The sequence below is a fragment of the Dendropsophus ebraccatus genome, chromosome 11 (genome assembly GCF_027789765.1).
Source record: "Dendropsophus ebraccatus isolate aDenEbr1 chromosome 11, aDenEbr1.pat, whole genome shotgun sequence".
NCBI lineage: Eukaryota > Metazoa > Chordata > Amphibia > Anura > Hylidae > Dendropsophus > Dendropsophus ebraccatus.
Window position 1 is genome coordinate 58,464,455 of NC_091464.1, and position 21,645 is coordinate 58,486,099.

Genomic DNA, 21,645 nt, shown 5'->3' on the forward strand with positions numbered 1-21,645 from the left:
CAAAACTGCTATACCGGCATTGACCACTAGGCTAGATATATATCATACTGACCTTATGTCTGCACATTATACAAATCTTACTTCACTGCTCAGAACCCCTCATATGGTCTAAACTGAACAAATGATTGTAACTAAGAACTAATTATCAAATGGTAATACCAGCAATGACCACCAGGGCGGCAGTGAGATCGAATATTCAATGTTTTGAAGATATCGAAATCATGATCTCTTCTATTGCCCGTCCTGGTTGCTTTGCCGCTAGTTGGAGAATGCTCGGTAGCCGACATCTTGAGTTTTAATCTTAAAGTTGTAGTTCCCGGTTCTTCTTTCATGCCAACAAATCAAAATAGACACCACCATGGCAACCAACACCAGGACCCCGATGACGATGAGGGCGATGTATCCTGGTCCCAACTGGTTGCTGGATGATGGGTTCTTGTCATTTGCTGCAGAATCAATCAGAAATAAAGGGAAAGTGGCTATTTTATGTGACACACGAGGCTATTTGGGCACCACAGTATACAGCTTTATTATTAAGATAATACAGTATATAGCTTTATTATTAGGGCACTATAGTATATAGCTTTATTATTGGGCACTACAGTATATAGCTTTATTATTGGGACACCATGATATATTACTTTATTATTATGGCACTACAGTATATAGCTTTATTATTAAGGTAATACAGTATATAGCTTTATTATTAGGGCACTATAGTATATAGCTTTATTATTAGGGCACTATAGTATATAGCTTTATTATTGGGCACTACAGTATATAGCTTTATTATTGGGAAACCATGATATATTACTTTATTATTATGGCACTACAGTATATAGCTTTATTATTGGGCACTACAGTATATAGCTTAATTATTAGGCACTACAGTATATAGCTTTATTATAAAGGTAAATACAGTATATAGCTTTATTATTAGGGCACTATAGTATATAGCTTTATTATTAGGGAACTATAGTATATAGCTTTATTATTGGGCACTACAGTATATAGCTTTATTATTGGGAAACCATGATATATTACTTTATTATTATGGCACTACAGTATATAGCTTTATTATTGGGCACTACAGTATATAGCTTAATTAATGGGCACTACAGTATATAGCTTAATTATTAGGCACTACAGTATATAGCTTTATTATTGGGCACTACAGTATATAGCTTTATTATTGGGTACTATAGTATATAGCTTTATTATTGACTACTACAGTATATAGCTTTATTATTAGGGCACTACAGTATATAGCTGGGTTCACACTACGTATATTTCAGTCAGTATTGTGGTCCTAATATTGCAACCAAAACCAGGAGTGGATTAAAAACACAGAAAGGCTCTGTTCACACAATGTTGAAATTGAGTGGATGGCCACCATTTAATAGCAAATATTTGCTGTTATTTTAAAACAATGGCTTTTGTATTGAAATAATGGCAGTTATTTACTGTTATATGGCGGCCATCCACTCAATATTAACATTGTGTGAACAGATCCTTTCTGTGTTTTTAATCCACTCCTGGTTTTGGTTGCAATATGAGGACCACAATACTGCCTGAAATATATGTAGTGTGAACCCAGCCTTAAGCTTTATAATTAAGGTAATACAGTATATAGCTTTATTATTAGGGCACTACAGTATAAAGAGTTATTATTGGTAAACTACAGTATATAGCTTTATTATTAGGGCACCGCAGTATATAGTTTTATTATTAGGGCATTAGAGTATATAGCTTTATCATTGGGCACTACAGTATATAGCTTTATTATTGGGACACCATGATATATTACTTTATTATTATGGCACTACAGTATATAGCTTTATTATTGGGACACTACAGTATACAACTATATTATTAGGGCACTACAGTATATAGCATTATTATTGGACATCACAGTATATAGCTTTATTATTGAGACACCATCATATATTACTTTATTATTAGGGCACTACAGTATATAGCTTTATTATTGGGCACTACAGTATACAACTTTATTATTGGGCACTACAGTATACAACTTTATTATTGGGCACTATAGTATATAGCTTTATTATTAAGTACTACAGTATATAGCTTTATTATTGAGTACTACAGTATATAGCTTTATTATTAGGACACTACAGTATACAGCTTTATTATTGGGCACTACAGTATATAGTTATTATTAGGATGTTTATTATTTATTATGTGGACTTTATGGTACCGTTGATTAGAACTATATGGCAGCATTATGTGGACACTTTATGGTACTGTTGTTTTATATTATATGGCCATGAACACACAGCATCTTTTTCGGGAACTTGACAGTCTTTTTTTTGGATGGCCGTAAATTTAAATCCAAAGTGACAGCAAAAAATATCCGTCAAACGGCCACAAAAACACATTGGGGGACATTTATTAAGTCCGGCGTTTTTTACGCCGGACTTATAAATATCCCCGCATCTCCGGCGCTACGGAGATTTATGTAGAGGCAGACTGTCTCTACATAAATCCCGTGCGCGTCGGTGCGCACAGCCGAAAACCTACGCCACCTGAAAGGTGGAGTAGGTTTTCGGCGTATCTTTGTGCGGAAAAAATGATAAATCGTGCGGACTCTGAGTCCGCGCCCCTCGTAACGCCCCCTCCACACCCCCTCCCCGCCCCCCGGCGTACTCGGCGGAAAGTGCCGATATGCGAATATTTTATTCGTAAATCGGCCATTTGCGAATAAAAAAATACGCAAATTGGTACTTTCCGCTGAAAATCATCCGTACGCCGGATGATACATGTCGCCTATTGTGGGGTGATGGCCCATGGCAGTATAATGTGGACACTTTATGGTACTTTGTTAAGAACTATACTGCAATATAAAAGGGGGCAGCATACACTGATCTGGCTCTGATGATGGGGCTGAAGATCAGACTGGGGGATGAGTCCACTATGGAGGCACAATCACACTGTGGACACGGTAAAGGAGACAAATAGGAGGTGGCAGAATGAGTATCAGATTATAAAAGGACTATGACCCAACAGCAGCACAGAGGATATCATGGGTAGAGAGGATAGAGACAAGTGAGATATCACAGGCTGAGAAATAAGAGAATAGAGCAGTAAGCAGTGCAGCACTTACATGGGGCCTTTCGCAGGGGTCCCATCCGGGTGGAACCAGTATAGACATTTTCACCAGAATTTGCAGAACGTAAACCACTGCATGTCTACAACAATAAAAAAAGATGATGACATCATATCCATGTATCACAGATACGCTATAACCTAGGGAATTGTTGTCCTCATTGGATACATTACAAAATACTGGTAAAATGCCCAGACTGTTTGATATGGAAACAGTCAGCATGATGTCCTACATTGCACCAAATGAAGGGTTGTAGACAATCGTATGTGAAGGAGAAGGAACATAAACACAACTTTGGGAAACTTTGAATGGCCAGGAGCTTACTATATACTCACACTAAACTCAATAATAAAATAGTAGACAGTAAAGTCCATCTAGTGGCAGCTACCATCAGAGATGTATGACTGGGGTTACCCCTCCCCTCTCCATACAGGCCGTGCCATACATTAATGTGTGTAGGGAGGTCTGTGAAGATAACCGTGGTGGTGTCAGGATGCCTACTGTTATCTACATACCGGTTTGCAGGTTTTGTCTGGATCCTCCTCGCACACGTGAAGTTGGCAGTGCAGATAAACGACGGATTTGTCGACATAGGAAAAGATCTTGGTTTGGAAGGTGGCATTGTTGGAGATGCCATTGGTGTGGATGGTGGTGAAGGTGTTCGGCATGGCACAGCTACGATACAGAATGAAAAGGCGTTATGAAGAGAGGGGCAAAGAGAACTAGAAGAGAACTAGAAGAAGCTGGCAAGTAAAATAAAGTGTGAAAAAAGACAAGGAAAAAGAAGACAAAGAAGAATAGAAGGAAGAAGATTATGAAGAACAAGATGAAGAAAAAAACAAGACAAGGAAGAAGAAGACAAAGAAGGAGAAGAAGGTGCTAACCACTAAGCCACTATACTGCAACACAGGATCCTATATTTCCCTCACATTTTAAAAACCTGGCGACCCCTGTGATATGATGTCAACAGGAAAAGAGACCCTAAATAGACCAGCTATATTAAGCGTTGTAATTCTCATTAACTACCCTTTTACCTGGTTAAAAAAAACATCTGGCCAATAAGATCACTTTACTATTTGAAGGGAACCTGTCATGTTGAACATGCTGCCCAGTCTGTGGTTGGCATGGGACAGAACAGGAGGAGCTGTATTATTTTGTGAGAAACTAAAGGTGTCAAGTGGGAGGATTGGCAGAATAGGACCGCCCACTGGACTCATGAACCAAGAGTAATCAGGGATTTAAATTAAAAGATTGCAAGTTATGTTAAAACCTTTCCCAAACATCTATATATCAATCTGCTTAGCTCACCCTGCTCTATATAATGATGTCCTGAAATCGGATATGAGGGTAAACTGAAATATCACCTTTAAAATGTTACATTTGCATATCAATGGGATGAAGAAAAGGTTGTTCACTTTTTCTATGGCAAACCATCTGTACCCTCTTTATAAACAGATTTACAGTCTTTACCCCAGCAGGATATACAGTAGAAGGTACTCACCTGGACTTTATAAAGGGGTAAGTGACAGGGTCCCTTGCATTTTCGGTGGGTGTTGCCCAGCATTCATCAATGACCACCTTATATTGACTCTCCGCTGTTTTTATTCTGATCTGAACTGTTATTTCATCTGTGGGTGACAGTGTGATGTTCGGGGAGATTGGCTGGTCGCCGATAAAAAGCTGGAAATCCGTCTCAAATGAACCCATAACTTCAATTTTTTCTATGATGGTGTAAGGCCTGAAAAAGAGGTGTAAAATATTTTAGATGTAGATGAGAAGTAGCAGGAAAGTGTTTAAGTTGTTTCACTTCATAGCCACTTCGTAGTTCAATGTTGGTGAATGGCATCAGACTGGCCCACTGGAGGATCCTTCATTAGGCATCTCCAGGTGAGCCTTTAAGACACACATGCAACTGATAGGGTGATGGTGACAAGATGCTGGGGATTTCTGGAACAGGTAGTGTCTTAATAACACACCAAAAGTGGGAAGAGATGAGAACATGTGGCATGTTACATGTGTAGGGAGAAGAGCAACGATGGACCGGTTTGTGAGTGTTTATCTTTTCATTTTCATGGGCGCTGCACAGAAGGGGCCTTGTACAATATGGGTGCTGCACAGAAGGGCCTTGTACAATATGGGCGCTGCACAGAAGGGCCTTGTACAATATGGGCGCTGCACAGAAGGGCCTTGTACAATATGGGCGCTGCACAGAAGGGCCTTGTACAATATGGGCGCTGCACAGAAGGGGCCTTGTACAATATGGGCGCTGCACAGAAGGGCCTTGTACAATATGGGCGCTGCACAGAAGGGCCTTGTACAATATGGGCGCTGCACAGAAGGGCCTTGTACAATATGGGCGCTGCACAGAAGGGCCTTGTACAATATGGGCGCTGCACAGAAGGGGCCTTGTACAATATGGGCGCTGCACAGAAGGGCCTTGTACAATATGGGCGCTGCACAGAAGGGCCTTGTACAATATGGGCGCTGCACAGAAGGGCCTTGCACTACATGGGAGCTGAATGATATACTGTATGATATCTGCACAGAGGGCCTAGTACTGTATGAAAGCTGCACAGAGGGGTCTACTATTACATGGGGGCTGCATAGAGTGGCCTAATACTATATGGGGGTTGCATTAAGTGGCCTAATACTATATGGGGGCTGCACAGAGAAACAAAAAACTATTTGGAAGCTGCACAAAGGAGCCTAATAATAAAATGCATCAGACAACCGTTAAGGCTTGTGACCACTAGAGATGAGTGAGTATACTCGTTAAAGCTCACTATTCGCTCGAGTATCACGGTACTCCAAAGTATTTGATACTCGAACGAATACCATGTGGTGTTCAAATAATATTGATAGTCTTCTCCCAGCATGTTTGACGGCTTTATTCAGTCAATAAACATGTGGGAAAGGGATCGTGAGGTCCTGCTGCGCAGCAGCTATGTTAGCTGCTGTCATAGCATTGATTGGCCAGATGCACCAGGTGACCCGGGTCTATATACACCCAGGTCACCTGATGCTTGATTCACTTGCATTCTGTTAGCTGACAACAAGAGTTGCTGGAGCAGGGACAGGACAAGTGTAGGGTTTAAATTGGCTAGTTAGGTAGGCGATTAGCTTACATACATACCCAACAGTCGGACTAGTCTAGTAGTAATTAGTCAGTGAGACTAGAAGTCAGTTATCTACAATTTTTAACAGGGTCACAACAGGCTCTTACCCACAATTTTAGGGCTGTCACTACCAGGCTCTCTCCCCCAATTATAATGAGGGAGCATGAGGTCCTATTTTATGTGTAGTGAAGGATGTATGTGATTACCTCTTTCCTTTCAATTTTGGGCAGCCCTTGTACTCAGTGCATTGGCTTCATCAGTCTACGAGTCCATCCTTCAAAATTGAAACAGGATGGGTCTGACCATGCCACACACACACAATGACAGTTACTGGTGAGTGTCGTTTGACTTTTCCCTCGTCTACGGCATCTATGGTTGTCAGAGATGATGGGAACTAAGGTGAGAGATGGACCAGCTTTCAAGGGGGTGTTGGAGGATTTTTTTTTCTTTTCCTTTGGTTTTTCTACAGGTAACTGTACATGAAAGGGTGTCTCCTAAATTTTCCCCCAATTTAAACTGGACTTTATCTTGGGGTAGGGCATAATATTGTCAGACTGCATCCATGAATGATCCCCCTGCTGTGCCAATTCCATTTCTGTGATGCTCCCATCACTTTGTTTGGTTTTCAGGTGCACCAGACTCCCTCCCCTGTGCCCCTAAAAAATGCTTGAGTGTCCCATTGACTTTAATGGGGCTAATTACTCAAATTGAGAACTCGGGAATCGGAAAATACTCGCGTAACGAGCATTAGAGCATTTTAGTATTCACCCATTTCTAGTGACCACTACTCGTTTTAATGGTAATTGTATTGCAGTATTAGGCTGGGTTCACACTACGTATATTTCAGTCAGTATTGTGGTCCTCATATTGCAACCAAAGCAGTAAATAACTGCCATTATTTTAATACAACGGCTGTTGTTCTAAAATAACAGCAAATATTTGCCATTAAATGGCGGCCATCCACTCAATTTCATCATTGTGTGAACAGAGCCTTTCTGTGTTTTCAATCCACTCCTGGTTTTGGTTACAATATGAGGACCACAATACTGACTGAAATATACGTAGTGTGAACATAGCCCCCGATAGTATTAGATAAGTATTAGATAACTTTGCATAAGGAACTGTGTTCTAGAAATCACAAGGGGCCCTCCATGATCATACATCTATTCATTATTCTGTCTATAGGCAATAGGTGTCTATGGTCATAAAATCGCTTTTTTAAATAGATTTAAAAAAAAAAAGAGATACAGTACCCTCCTGCAGGATTATATCCACTTGACAACATAAACTGATTGTTGAACAAACATCGTATATAGCTGATGGCTTTCGGGGTCACATTTAGAAATGTTGATGAGAGGTCAACGTATAGGGTTGAGTTCACCATTATATGAGTATTGTTCTGAAATGGAAAACACAGTTAATATATTAGCTGCATTTTATAGCAAAAGATTTCTTTCCTGAATTGCATTATACTGACTTCAATGGCATACTTTACTGATCCTGAGTTACATCCTGTATTATACTCCAGAGCTGCACTCACTATTCCGCTGGTGGGGTCACTGTGTACATACATTACATTACTTATCCTGTACTGATCCTGAGTTACATCTTGTATTATATTCCAGAGCTGAACTCACTTTTCTGCTGGTGGGGTCTCTGTGTACATACATTACATTACTTATCCTGTACTGATCCTGAGTTACATCCTGTATTATACTCCAGAGCTGCAGTCACTATTCTGCTGGTGGGGTCACTGTGTACATACATTACGTTACTTATCTTGTACTGATCCTGAGTTACATCCTGTATTACAGCGTTTCCCAACCGGGGTGCCGCGGCACACTGGTGTGCCGTGAGAACCCGCCAGCTGTGCCGCGGGATCCCGGTCGGAAATTAGAAACTGTCCCTTTAATATCCCTAGAAGCTGCGGCCGCGCAGCTTCTAGGGATATGCCGATGGATTGATGTTCCGCCCGCTCACACAGTGAGCGGGCGAAACATTCAATCGCGCACAATGTCAGAGCAGGACCTGTCAGCGTCCTGCTCTGACATTGACTCCCATAGGCCGCGGCACTTCATGCCAGCAGCCTATGGGAGGCCGGGACGTGACCTCTCCGGCAGGCGTGATCATGTGACGTCATCACGCCTGCCGGAGGTTCAGTCGCCGCGGCTCACAGGACGGAGCCTGAAGAGGAGGGAGAACACACAGCGCCGATTAGGTGAGTATGATGGTTTGTTGTTTTGTTTTTTTTAAAACTATTGGTGCATATTCTCATACTGCAGGGGGCATTATATGGGGGCATACTGCAGGGGGCATTATATGGGGGCATACTGCAGGGGGCATTATATGGGGGCATACTGCAAGGGGCATTATATGGGGGCATACTGCAGGGGGCATTAATATATGGGGGCATACTGCAGGGGGCATTATATGGGGGCATACTGCAAGGGGCATTATATGGGGGCATACTGCAGGGGGCATTAATATATGGGGGCATACTGCAGGGGGCATTATATGGGGGCATACTGCAGGGGGCATTATATGGGGGCATACTGCAGGGGGCATTAATATATGGGGGCATACTGCAGGGGGCATTAATATATGGGGGCATACTGCAGGGGGCATTATATGGGGGCATACTGCAGGGGGCATTATATGGGGCATACTGCAGGGGGCATTAATATATGGGGGCATACTGCAGAGGGCATTATTAATATATGGGGGCATACTGCAGGGGGCATTATTATTATATGGGGCATACTGCAGGGGGCATTATTATTATATGGGGGCATACTGCAGGGGGCATTATTATTATATGGGGCATACTGCAGCGGGCATTATTATTATTATATGGGGGGGCATACTGCAGGGGGCATTATTATTATATGGGGGCATACTGCAGGGGGCATTATTATTATATGGGGCATACTGCAGGGGGCATTATTATTATTATATGGGGGCATACTGCAGGGGGCATTATTATTATTATATGGGGGCATACTGCAGGGGGCATTATTATTATATGGGGGCATACTGCAGGGGGCATTATTACTGTATGAGGGCAAAGCAGGGGGCACTTGTACTCTGGCCTCATGGCCATAGTACGTCTCATTGTACCCCTTTATACTGCAGTTATATGAGCCACATAATTATCAGCACCATATACTGTGGCTATACAGTGCACATCACCACAGTATATGGTGCTGATAATTATGTGCTCATATACGTGGGACTGTATGTATGAGTTTTCATGGGACTGTTATATATATATATATATATATATATATATATATATATATATATATATATGGGAATACATGGCACTGTATGTATGAGGTTACATGGGATTATATATGTGGGGGGGTTATCCTTTTTTATTTCACTTTTTTTAAAATGAATAATTTATTGAAAGGATCTCTGCCCGGCATATGTCACTCTTGAGGGCTTAAAAAGCAGCTCTTGTGGTGATAAGAAGCTGATTTAAAACCCCCAAGAGTGAACTCCGTGAACTATATGTATAATATGTACTGTTTTAGTGTCATTTTGTGCCATTTTGGTTGGTGGTGTGCCCCGGGATTTTTTAAGTATAAAAAGTGTGCCGCGGCTCAAAAAAGGTTGAAAATCACTGCTGTATTATACTCCAGAGCTGCAGTCACTATTCTGCTGGTGGAGTCACTGTGTATATACATTACATTACTTATCCTGTACTGATCCTGAGTTACATCATGTATTATACCCCAGAGCTGCACTCACTATTCTGCGGGTGGAGTCACTGTGTACATACATTACATCACTTATCCTGTACTGATCCTGAGTTACAGGTTGTATTATACTCCAGAGCTGCACTCACTATTCTGCTGGTGGGGTCACTGTTTACATAAATTAAATTACGTCACCCCTAATGGGTTCCTGTCTTATTCAGAAACCATCACTGCCCTCACATGGTCTACATAAGTATTGCAGTCTTTCCATCCAGCTTCGATATAGATGTGAGTCTCATTGCTGCAGTTTAGGGAACAATTCAGACTTCCGAGGAACAGAGAGTTAGCGTCAATGGACATCATGTTGAGGTAGGCCTTTTCTATGAAGATCCCGATCTTCCCCATAACACACATGATGGTGCTGGCTTCTTTCAGTGTAAGGGCAGGAGGCTCCTGTGTGGTGGTCCTCACACTCATGGGTGACAGATGTGGCATACTGGTGGTTCCTACAATGAAGGGGGAATGTAAATCACAAGGGTCTTGGTGGTAAAGGTCTTCTTATAGGGAAAGTATGGCCTCCAAAGATATTTGATTAGACCTAAGTAGTTAAATACCTACCAACAATCACACTCATTATAGGAAAAGAGCAAGAAACTGCCCGGCTGGTGGTCTGTCTGGCTGTAACAGGGATAACTGTGACAATTCCTTTACCACTCGTAGTTGGCGCCACCTCTTTCACCTGAAGGACTGTGCTGATCCCAGACTTGTTGACTTTTTCAGTGGTGTCTTTAACACCAGGACTGGATATGCTGGATGTAGTCTGGTGGCTTGTCGTTAGCACTGGATCCGGCGTAGTTGTGTTGACTGGTCCCAGTATAGCGTGCCCTGGCGAAACTGGTGTGGTCAGTACAGACTGGGCGGGACTGGGGCCTAGCGAAACCTCTGCAATGGGAACAGGATCCACCAGGGATGACAGTTTCTGAGATCCAGACTGTGTTTCTTTGGTGTCTGTCAGGTGTCCGGGATGTGGGGCAGTTGTTGGAGGGGAAGCGTCTACAGGACTCACAGAGGATCCGGTTGTGGGGTCAGTGCTTTTCGTAAAGGGCGAAAATGAATGCACTTGTTCTGTAGGAGACATCAAACACAGTGAGATACAGGTATGATAGAAATTTTGCCAAATTTATTCACAATTCTGCACTATATTCACAAATCTGCATTGCAATTTTTTGGAGGAAATAAAAATAAAAATAAAAGATGCAATTGTGATATTGTTGATTTTATTAAAAAAAAAAATTAAGGACAACTCTAACCCAAGAAAAGATAATTTTCAAATATACTCTCACTGCAGAGTCTAACACCACTTGAAATCCTGCCGCCTAAGGAGCCTGCCACACGTCAATCACCATCTTCACTTCTTTTCCATTTTTAATTTAAAACGCCCCCGCCCCTCCATCCATAGGGTTAGAAGGCTTACAGCTAGTACAGTGGGGCTGGCCTAACTAAATGACTGGAGTTTGGCCAGCCTTTCTCTTTGAAAGACATCATCCAGACACTGACTGAAAAACCTGTGGTTGATGGCAGAAACGTAACTAAAACACATTATCAAATTATATGTTTATGTTTTTTAAAAAGATGTTTGCAGAGTTGTCCTTTAAGAAAAAAAAAATCCCGACACCCACAGCTGTTTAGTTGCCAGTGATGCTGTTTGAGTGCTTGTTTTTTTACAGGGAAAACTTCTAGTTTTTAATGAAACAATCTTAACACGCATGTACCAGAAGAATTAGTAAATAAAGACTTCTATACAAACTGATCGGCACCACCGTCCATTCCTCATACCGCCACCCAGTTCCCAAGATCTCCTCTGTTTTGTAAATATGCAAATGTGCTAGTTCAGTGCACTGGAGGTAGGCTCTGTGCCCCCATCGATATCCGATATCCGATATCAACGAGGGGAGGAAATATCAGTGCATTGGGGGAGCTAAGCCTACCTCCAGTGCAACAAACTAGCACATTTACAAAACAGCGGCGATCTTTGTAGCTGGGTGGCGGTATGAGGAATGGAAGGCGCCATTAGAATCTTCTCAGTGGTGCAGATCAGGTTGTATAGAAATCTTTGTTTAGTAATTCATACATTACTTTGGCATAAAGGTAGAAATGTCAAAAAAGAAAACTCAGAAATTTTGTTATTGGAAATTATCATTTTTTTAAATTTAATTTACACATTAACCCCTTAAAGACCCTTGCATTTAATTTTTTTCCTATTAAGAGCCGTATAAGGGCCTGTTTTTTGTGGGATCAAATGCAATTTGTAACAATACCCTTCACTCTACCATAAATTATACTGCTAAATTTCTGGGAGGTTAAATTGGAAAAACATTTTTTTTTTTTGGGGGGGGGGGGGGGGGGGGTTGTTTGGTAACATTGACATGACATGTTGTATTCCTTGGGTTGGCATAATTACAACAATACAACAACAGTGTCCATCATGTTTTACTACTTAAAAAAAGATTTAATTGACATTTTCTGACTCCCATAAATAAAAAATTCTTTTTATAATATTACTAATTTATAAGACTTTATTAATATAAAAAAACAAACATTTTCTTTGCAAAAATTCCCCTTTAATAACAGCAGTGAGAGCACTAAAATCCCCTTATAGTCGATGTGAACATAGGCAGGCTTTAAAATTCCACTGTAAAGGAATGAAGTTTATATCTTACCAAAGCCAGTGGAATCGGGGCTTGCTGAGGTCGGGGCTCCACCTACAAAACATACCCTAATATGAATTGTGTACTTCTATGGAAATATACTGTATACTCAGTAGAGATAACTCCCTATTGCTCTAGTTGCCAATTGGACTTGCTTGGATTATCTATATACACATTAAACACGTTCATTGAATATATTGTTATTGGCGAGACTGGCAGGATCAGCCAAGGGCTTAGTAAGTACTATGGGAGAGCTAGCAGATCTATTGTATAAGTATGGGAAGCTTGTGTTAATGAGGGTCCCTTTATGGCATGATAACTGATCATTTCATATCACATAGCCCCCATTCACCTGAATGGCCTAAGCAAGTAACATATGGATGTGAACAACTCATTGATATCTTCCCATCTATAGATCAGATCCTAGTTTTGATCAGGGAAAGGATGGCATTGACTTTGGTTTATCCTACTCAGATGGGATCAGCAACTGACTAAAAAGAATGGTACTTTCTATGTTTCCAATGAGGAAAAAATAAGGATTCAAATGGAGGGATTTTAACCCATCTAATCCTGTGACTTCTGATTAGATATGTGATGAAAAGATTACCCAGCAGAATACTGTACTGAGCTCCCCACCCCCCTCAAAAAAAAAAGGGGTCAAAATTTGGACATTGTTGATTCCCATAGCTGCCTCTCACCCTCACAGTTCCTCCCCGGCCTGCCAGGGTTTCTATCCATATACGATGGGCGACATTCGCAGGTGTAGGACCCCTCCAAGTTCTTGCAGTCAGCGTACGTGTGACAGTCATTGTCCGCAGGGTTAAGGCACTCATTAAAATCTACAAACAAAAGAGACAGTCAGCTATTAGACTAATTTGTGTAGGTATGTTAGTATGTGTATGTATGGCATGTGTATATATGTGTTTCTTTATGTATGTTGTGTGTGTTATGAGTATGTTAGATGCTCATGTGCATGTTAAATGTTTATGAGTGCATGTTATATGTGTGGGTGCATACATGAGTGTTATTGTGTGTGTGTGTATATACATTATATGTGTTGTGTGTGCACATGCTGTATAGGGTGTGTGTGTGTGTGTGTGTGTATGCTGTCTATATACATATAGAAATTACCTGTGACCACAATGGATCCTGGATCAACCTGAAACTCCTTACTAAAGGGTGAGAAGGACGCTACTGTGAGATTGACCGGATAATGCTCAGAGTCATTGACAATTATTTGGAAATTGACGACGATGCTGCCTGCGCTCAGTGACTCCACCTGCACCACCACTCGCTCCGGGGGGATTTTTTTGGACAAAGAATCCTTCACCTAAAAGTCATATACAAAGTTTTACATGATCTCTAGATGTGGCGTCAGAACATGAGCCTGGACATAGACAGGAAGAAAGGGAAAGGGCATTTCTGATCTGGGGAATGAATTAAGCTTGCATGAAACCACCACCACTAGGGGGAGCTAAAAAACAAAACAAAAGCCACACTGTGACCATTCTCACTATATACAGTACTAAGTAAAAGAACAATAAGGAGTGAATATTCTTGTACCTCTTCAATAAACTTCTGAAGGAAATCTGCATATTCCGTGGAGTTGGGGTCCTGCAGAGATTCAGTGAGATTCCAATTTGTAATTCTGAGAGTTGCATTCAGAAACTGCGCCTCTATAAAAGGAGAGAAATAACCACTGGGATATAGAACATAATGTATATAGTATAGTATTATAGTTATATTCTTGTGTATAGGAGCAGTATTATAGTAGTCATATTCTTGTATATAGGGAGCAGTATTATAGTAGTTATTTGCTTCACAAGTAAGTGAAGGATGAGGCACTCACCATTCTTGTCTTCTTAAAAGAAGATCAGGTTTATTTTACATAAATGAAGGTAAGAAGGTAAATGCAGGTAAGAAGACAAGAATGGTGAGTGCCTCATCCTTCCCTTACTTGTGAAGTGAATTTTGGATGGACTTAGATGGATAATTGAGCACCACCTTTTGTTGCACAAAGTCTTTTGGACAGTGTTCAGAAGGTCCGGTTAACAAGCGGCAGTGCCGAGACACGCCTCTCTTTGTGTTGATTATTATAGTAGTTATATTCTTGTATATAGGAGCAGTATAATAGTAGTTATACACAACATGGAGAGAGAGGAGCGGCCACACATCCCACATACGGCTGACACTAGTGCCGCTAGGCCTATTTTAAAAACCGTCAGAGTGTCGGTATATAATTTGATCAAACCATAATAGCCCCGTGCACCACGTGCAGGTCCCCTGGTTCACACGGGTCCCTACGCTAACTCACCACCGTGTCGGTCAGTGACCGCCACCCCCGCAAAGCAAGCACATGCAGGGAAGGGAGGGCATGGAATGGCCCTGCAATCTCAATGTCACAGGACCAAAACCAAAGTGTCCCCCCAAAACCCGTTCGGCACCACCGGCAGGGAAGGCTGCCCCCAAACAACACAAGTATGAATGTCGTGTTTTACAGTTCTCCCTTTTCTGAACAGCTCGCACTCCTTTATAAGACCCACATGACAAAAATTAGCAGGATGTGCCTGTGCTCAAATGTCAGTACCTTAAGTCTTCCCCATTCTGTGTGAACAGCAGTGGTGAGAGTAATACCTTATCCATACTTGTGTTGTTTGGGGGCTGCCTTCCCCGCCGGTGGTGCTGGCCGGGTTCTGGTGGGGCATTTTGGGTTTGGTCCTGTGACATTGGGGTTGGCGGTCACTGACCAACACGGTGTGGAGTTAGCGCAGGGACCCGTGTGAACCAGGGGACCTGCACGTGGTACATGGGGCTATTATAGTTTGATCAAATCATATACAGACACCCTGGTGTTGATTTTCAAAATAGGCCTAGCGTCATTAGTATCAGCCATAGATGTGATGTGCTGCCGTTCCTTTCTCTCCATGTCGTGTATTATAGTAGTTATATTCTTGTACATAGGAGCAGTATTATAGTAGTTATATTCTTGTATATAGGAGCAGTATTATAGTAGTTATGTGTGAAGTGGAGAAGATGTCGACCAGCACCAGCCGATAATGGGAACACTAGGTAAGGACGTGTGGGACTGGAGATAGCAGCTGTAAGCAATGGTGTCCTAACCACTGAGTTGCGATGCAGAGGCAGAGCAGCAGAGAGCAAATAACAATGTAGAGAAATAGAGTCTCGCACTCACCAACTTCACAGATGTGGGTGGTTTATTGCAGACACATCGGAGCAAGTGAAGCGGGGAGAGGGAAGGTGGAAAGGCAGGTGCGTTCACAGGAGAGCAACAATGTTTCACGCCTGCTACGGCGCTTCGTCGGGCTAGGAACAGCGTGTACGTGAGGGGGAGGTGCATATATACGAGTGAACAATAAAGTTACAAAAGTATCAATAAAGTTACAATGGAATATAATACAGGTAAATAAAGTGGCAAAACATCATAAGAGAGTGTTTAGATAATTTCTCTCATTGAGGCCACAGGGTCCTGTAGCGTCTAGACGCATAATCCATATGGTCTCACGTTTGAGAAGGAGTTTTAGCCTGTCTGCGCCTGTGGCTGGAGGGTTAACCCTCTCTAGGCCGATAAAGCAAAGCAGTCTGGTGTCTCCCGAGCGCGGTCCGTACGTGCTCTTTTAGTCGTGGGACACCCTTGCCCGTGCGCACAGAGTACTGATGTTCCTTAAACCTTGTCCAGAGGGGACGTTTGGTTTTTCCTACATAGTACCTGTGGCACGGGCAAAGGATAGCATAGATCACGTGGGTGGTCCTGCACATAATAAAATCGCGGATGAAGCAATCTCTACCCCCTAAATTAATAAAGGCGAGACACAACATTTGGGGACAATATTGGCAAGTGCCACACCGCTTATTGCCTTCGGGCAGACAGCGGTCGAGCCAGTTCCCTGGTCTAGTGGTCTGACTTTCTGCTAGCGAATCTGCTATGGTTTTGTTTTTTCTGACTCCTGGCAGCCCATTGGACTTGTTCCACAAAGCTGTCCTACGTGATGTGAAGGCTCTTTCCTACCCATCTCCTGCACCTAACCTTACAGATCGGGAACGTCGGGCTCTGTCATGGCTCAAATCCAGACCTGATCTATTAGTACGCCGAGCCGACAAGGGCGGCGCTGCAGTGATCCTGACACAGGACTATTACCATTCGGAAGCCATGCGCCAGTTGCAAGATGCTACCACATATACTAGGTTGGACAAGGACCCAACTCCAAGGATTAAGGAGCAACTACGGTCACTATTGCACACCCACATGCGTACTGGTGTCATAGACTCCAAGACGGCAGAGCGACTCATCCCTGAGTCCCCCCGGATACCCAAATGGTATCTGCTCCCCAAAATCCACAATTTTATCATGCTTTGTGTCATACTTAAAGGACACTAACGATTTTTTGCAGGTCTTGGATAATACCCATTTGCTTCCTAGCTACTCCTTGGCTTCCGTGGACGTCTAGAGCCTCTACACCCGCATCCCACATGATGCGGGTGTGGAGGCTGTCGATCGCATCCTTGGTCGCCTGGGTAAGCCACCCGCTTTCAGACGTTTTGTTCGGGACTCTTTATTATTTGTACTTGGCAATAATTGTTTTACCTACAGGGGAGATTGGTATCGGCAGGAGACCGGCACTGCGATGGGCACGCCGGTCTCCTGCACGTAGGCTAATCTCTTTCTGGCACAATTTGATTTTTGCACCATGTAATCCTTTCATCACTGATATCGTTTCTTTTCATCGTTATGTTGACAATATTTTCGTGATATGGAAAAACACAGCAGCTAAATTTAATGAGTTTGTCACCTTCTTGAATGAGAAATACTTGTAATATGTTTTTCACTTCTTGTTTCGGTGGTGCCACTCTTGAGTTTTTAGACGTCTTGGTGGAAGCCTCATCTCAGGGCCTTCATACCTCAGTATTTCGCAAGAAAACAGCCGCTAACTCGTTCCTCCATTTCAACAGTTCCCATCCACTACAAGTGAAAAGTTCTATACCTTTTAGCCAGATGTTGCGCTTGAAACGAATCAATAACACTGAGAGTGGTTTCGAGTGTCAAGCTGCCACCCTTAAATCACGCCTTCTAGATAGGGGTTAGCCTAAGCCTTTAGTTGAAGAAGCCTTCACCAAGGCTAAGGCTCGCCATAGATCTTCCCTCACCCGTTCCAGATCTAATAGTCAAAAAACTTTTAGTACAGAAACTAAAAGATTCACCTTTGCACTCCAGAACAGCAATCTCAATGATACAGTTATGAGGATCATTAGAAATCATTGGTTCCTACTGCAACAGGACAGCGACCTAAAAGCGGTGGCAGATCGCAAACCACTTATCACTTTTAGAAAAAACAAAACCATAGCAGATTTGCTAGCAGAAAGTCAGACCACTAGACCAGGGAACTGGCTCGACCGCTGTCTGCCGGAAGGCAATAAGCGGTGTGGCACTTGCCAATATTGTCCCCAAATGTTGTGTCTCGCCTTTATTAATTTAGGGGATAGAGATTGCTTCATCTGCGATTTTATTACGTGCAGGACCACCCACGTGATCTATGCTATCCTTTGCCCGTGCCACAGGTCCTATGTAGGAAAAACCAAACGTCCCCTCTGGACAAGGTTTAAGGAACATCAGTACTCTGTGCGCACGGGCAAGGGTGTCCCACGACTAATAGAGCACGTACGGACTGCGCACTCGGGAGACACCAGACTGCTTCGCTTTATCGGCCTAGAGAGGGTTAACCCTCCAGCCACAGGCGCAGACAGGCTAAAACTCCTTCTCAAACGTGAGACCATATGGATTATGCGTCTAGACGCTACAGGACCCTGTGGCCTCAATGAGAAAAATGATCTCAACACTCTCTTATGATGTTTTGCCACTTTATTTACCTGTATTATATTCCATTGTAACTTTATTGATACTTTTGTAACTTTATTGTTCACTCGTATATATGCACCTCCCCCTCACGTACACGCTGTTCCTAGCCCGACGAAGCGCCGTAGCAGGCGTGAAACATTGTTGCTCTCCTGTGAACGCACCTGCCTTTCCACTTTCCCTCTCCCCGCTTCACTTGCTCCGATGTGTCTGCAATAAACCACCCACATCTGTGAAGTTGGTGAGTGCGAGACTCTATTTCTTTACATTGTTATTATAGTAGTTATATTCTTGTATATAGGAGCAGTAATATAGTAGTTATAACAAGGTCGGTAGAGAGCAGAGCCCGCACTACAGGTGTATAAGGCTATACAGGTGGATAGGTATGTAGACGAACAATATCAAGTGGACTGGAGCTGGGGTGCAGTAGGAGAAGGAGAGACTATGTATGGCAAAAGCAGGTAGAAATGAAAATCCAATGCACTCACCAGCGGTTGCGGTCTTCAAAGGTTTATTGGATACAAATCACCATCGGGAGGGGAAGGGTGGAACAGGTGCGGGAGCGTAGGCAACACAGGCAACACAACAGTTTCACGCCGCAGCGCTTTGTCAAGTTTGATACGTCACTGCCGGAATAGGCAGACCTTATATGCTAATCGGCAAACATCACAAAACATTAAGGTGCACACAGGTGAATAAATTCAAAACAAATGATAAGCAGTATAAAGAATAATCTTACAGGAAAACGCTCCAGTCGTTTCTTTCATTCAGTCCATTTGGGCCGGTGGCATCTAGTTCAGCGATCCATATCGCTTCCCTTCTAAGGAGTTTCTGACGCCTATCACCTCCCTTCTCATTAAGATCTACTCTCTCCAGCCCCAAAAATCCCAAGCATGTTGTGTCGCCCGCATGTACATTGACCACATGGTCTATAAGGCGGGGGACGCCTTTCCTTGTTTTTACAGAGTAGACGTGTTCTTTGTAGCGGGTCCACATGGGTCTCTTAGTCTTGCCTACGTAAAATTTGTTACATGGGAAATAAGGGTGTACACAATGAATGAAGATCTACAGGTGATTAAACTGTTAATCTGACAGTCTACGCCATTAAGTGTTATAGAGTCGGTAGGCACTAATTGGGGACAGTATTTACATGTACCACATCGTTTCTTACCCTTTATTTGGGCTCCTGTGAGCCAGTTGCTGCTGGTCTTTTTTTGTTGTTGTAGGTTAGTATTCATACTAAGCAGATCACCAAGGGTGCGGTTTTTTCGAAAGGTGATAAGGGGGCCAGTAGATGCTATGTCGCCAATATCTTCATCTTGTTCAAGTATATGCCAATATTTATGGATACTATTGGCTATAATGTTATTGAGTGGTGAATTTTGGAAGGCAAATGTGAATTTTTTAGTTGGTGTAGCGCCTTTGGGTTTTGGGGCAAGTAGGTTATTCCTAGTTAAGGTGTCTGCTTTTCTTCTGGCTTCATGTATGACTCGCATGGGATACTCTCTAGCCAATAACCTTTGTTCTAGGTCAGAGGCTTGCTTGGCGAATGTTTCTGGAGTGTTATTAACCCTTTTTAGGCGTACCATTTGGCTAAAGGGGATGGAGTTTTTTACTTGGGCTGGATGGGAGCTTGCATAATGCAATATGGAATTGCAAGCAGTCTTCTTTCTGAAGACCGATGTTTTGAATTTATCTTCTATGACGTCAACTTGGATGTCTAGAAATTCTAGAGACTTGCCCCCTATTTTATAGGTAAAGAACATATTAACCCCGTTGTTGGTGTTCAGGAAATCAACAAAATTAATGAAATCTTTTTCCTCGCCTTCCCAAACCATGAACACATCGTCCACGAACCTGAAATACGTCTTGATATTGCTTATGTATGCGTTGTGGGCATTAAACACAAGATCGTTTTCTAATTTGGCCAGAAAAAGATTAGCGTATGTGCAGGAGACCGTCGTACCCATCGCTGTGCCGACCTCCTGCACGTACCACCGATCTTCAAACAAAAATACATTGTTCTGTAAAATAAACAGTAGTCCCTCCTTGATGAAGCTTCTGAACTCCGGGGTCTGATCACATCTGGCAACAAACCAATCGATCGCCTCTTCACCCGCATGTTAGGGCCACGGCGGCGTCCCGTGCTCCGGACCGCCGCCGCACCCTCTCTCCTACGCCTGCAGCAGCCGGTGTCCATAGGCAGGGACCCGGCGCTGCTGTTGCTTCGGCCCCGGGGGGCGCCTCACCTCACCGCGCTCCTGCCCGTCGCTGTGCCGGCCGGCGCGTGCGTCCCCGCCTCATAGGGCGCGCGCGCGCCGGCTGTCTCAGGTTTAAAGGGGCAGTGCGCTCCTAATTGGTCCACATGTCTATCACTCCCCTATAAGTTCCAGCTCTGCCCCCTTCCAGGTGTTGGAGCCTCTACATGCTTCCCATAGCGTTTGGCCCAGCTCCCTGTTGTTCCTGATTCCTGTCCGCTACCTGGTCCCTAGCCCTTGTTCCTGATTCCTGTCTGCTACCTGGTCCCTAGTCCTTGTTCCTGGTTCCTGCTCCTGTGTTCAGCCTGTCACCTGCGGTTACGCCTACAGACCTCTACTATCACCATCTCCTGCCTACTGCTCCTGCCACGCCTCGCCTGCCGTCACTAGCAACCAAGCCAGGGGTAGCGACCTGGGGGTCGCCTGCCGCAGCAAGTCCATCCCGCCTTGCGGCGGGCTCTGGTGAAAACCAGCGGCCCCTTAGACTCCGCTCCCTGGTGAGGTTAGTGCCATCGCTGGTGACGGTCCAGTGGATCCACTACTCCAGGCGTTACAGTAGGCTCCAACCATGGATCCCGGCGAGGTGCCTGATATCCGTGAAGTAGCCCGAGTGGTCGCCCTACAGGCTCAACAGATCAAGCAACAGTCACAGCTGATCCAACAACTGACTACAGCCGTACAGCAGCATACCACAGCCCAGCAGTCATCACCTCCTGCAGCCTCTTCAAAACTCCGACTGGCTCTCCCAAGTAAATATGGAGGTGACCCCAAGTTGTGCAGAGGATTCCTGACCCAATGCACTATGCATATCGAACTTCTAAGCAGTCAGTTTTTCACCGAGCGCTCTAAAGTGGCTTTCATTA

At 43.4% G+C, this 21,645-nt stretch overlaps 1 protein-coding gene across 1 annotated transcript in view; it reads right to left on the minus strand.

Moving 5' to 3' along the window:
- Positions 1-258: 258 nt before the first annotated feature.
- The window catches only part of UMODL1 (uromodulin like 1), a 50,132-nt gene continuing 28,745 nt past the window's right edge, over positions 259-21,645 (minus strand). Inside the window, exons 10-20 of the mRNA XM_069944914.1 lie at positions 14,219-14,331; positions 13,787-13,985; positions 13,354-13,494; positions 12,668-12,709; positions 10,566-11,072; positions 10,188-10,453; positions 7,500-7,645; positions 4,632-4,868; positions 3,646-3,805; positions 3,128-3,212; positions 259-446 (exon numbers count right to left, since the gene is read on the minus strand). Of these exons, the coding sequence (XP_069801015.1) occupies positions 259-446; positions 3,128-3,212; positions 3,646-3,805; positions 4,632-4,868; positions 7,500-7,645; positions 10,188-10,453; positions 10,566-11,072; positions 12,668-12,709; positions 13,354-13,494; positions 13,787-13,985; positions 14,219-14,331 (2,084 nt within the window). The remainder of the gene's footprint in view (positions 447-3,127; positions 3,213-3,645; positions 3,806-4,631; positions 4,869-7,499; positions 7,646-10,187; positions 10,454-10,565; positions 11,073-12,667; positions 12,710-13,353; positions 13,495-13,786; positions 13,986-14,218; positions 14,332-21,645) is intronic.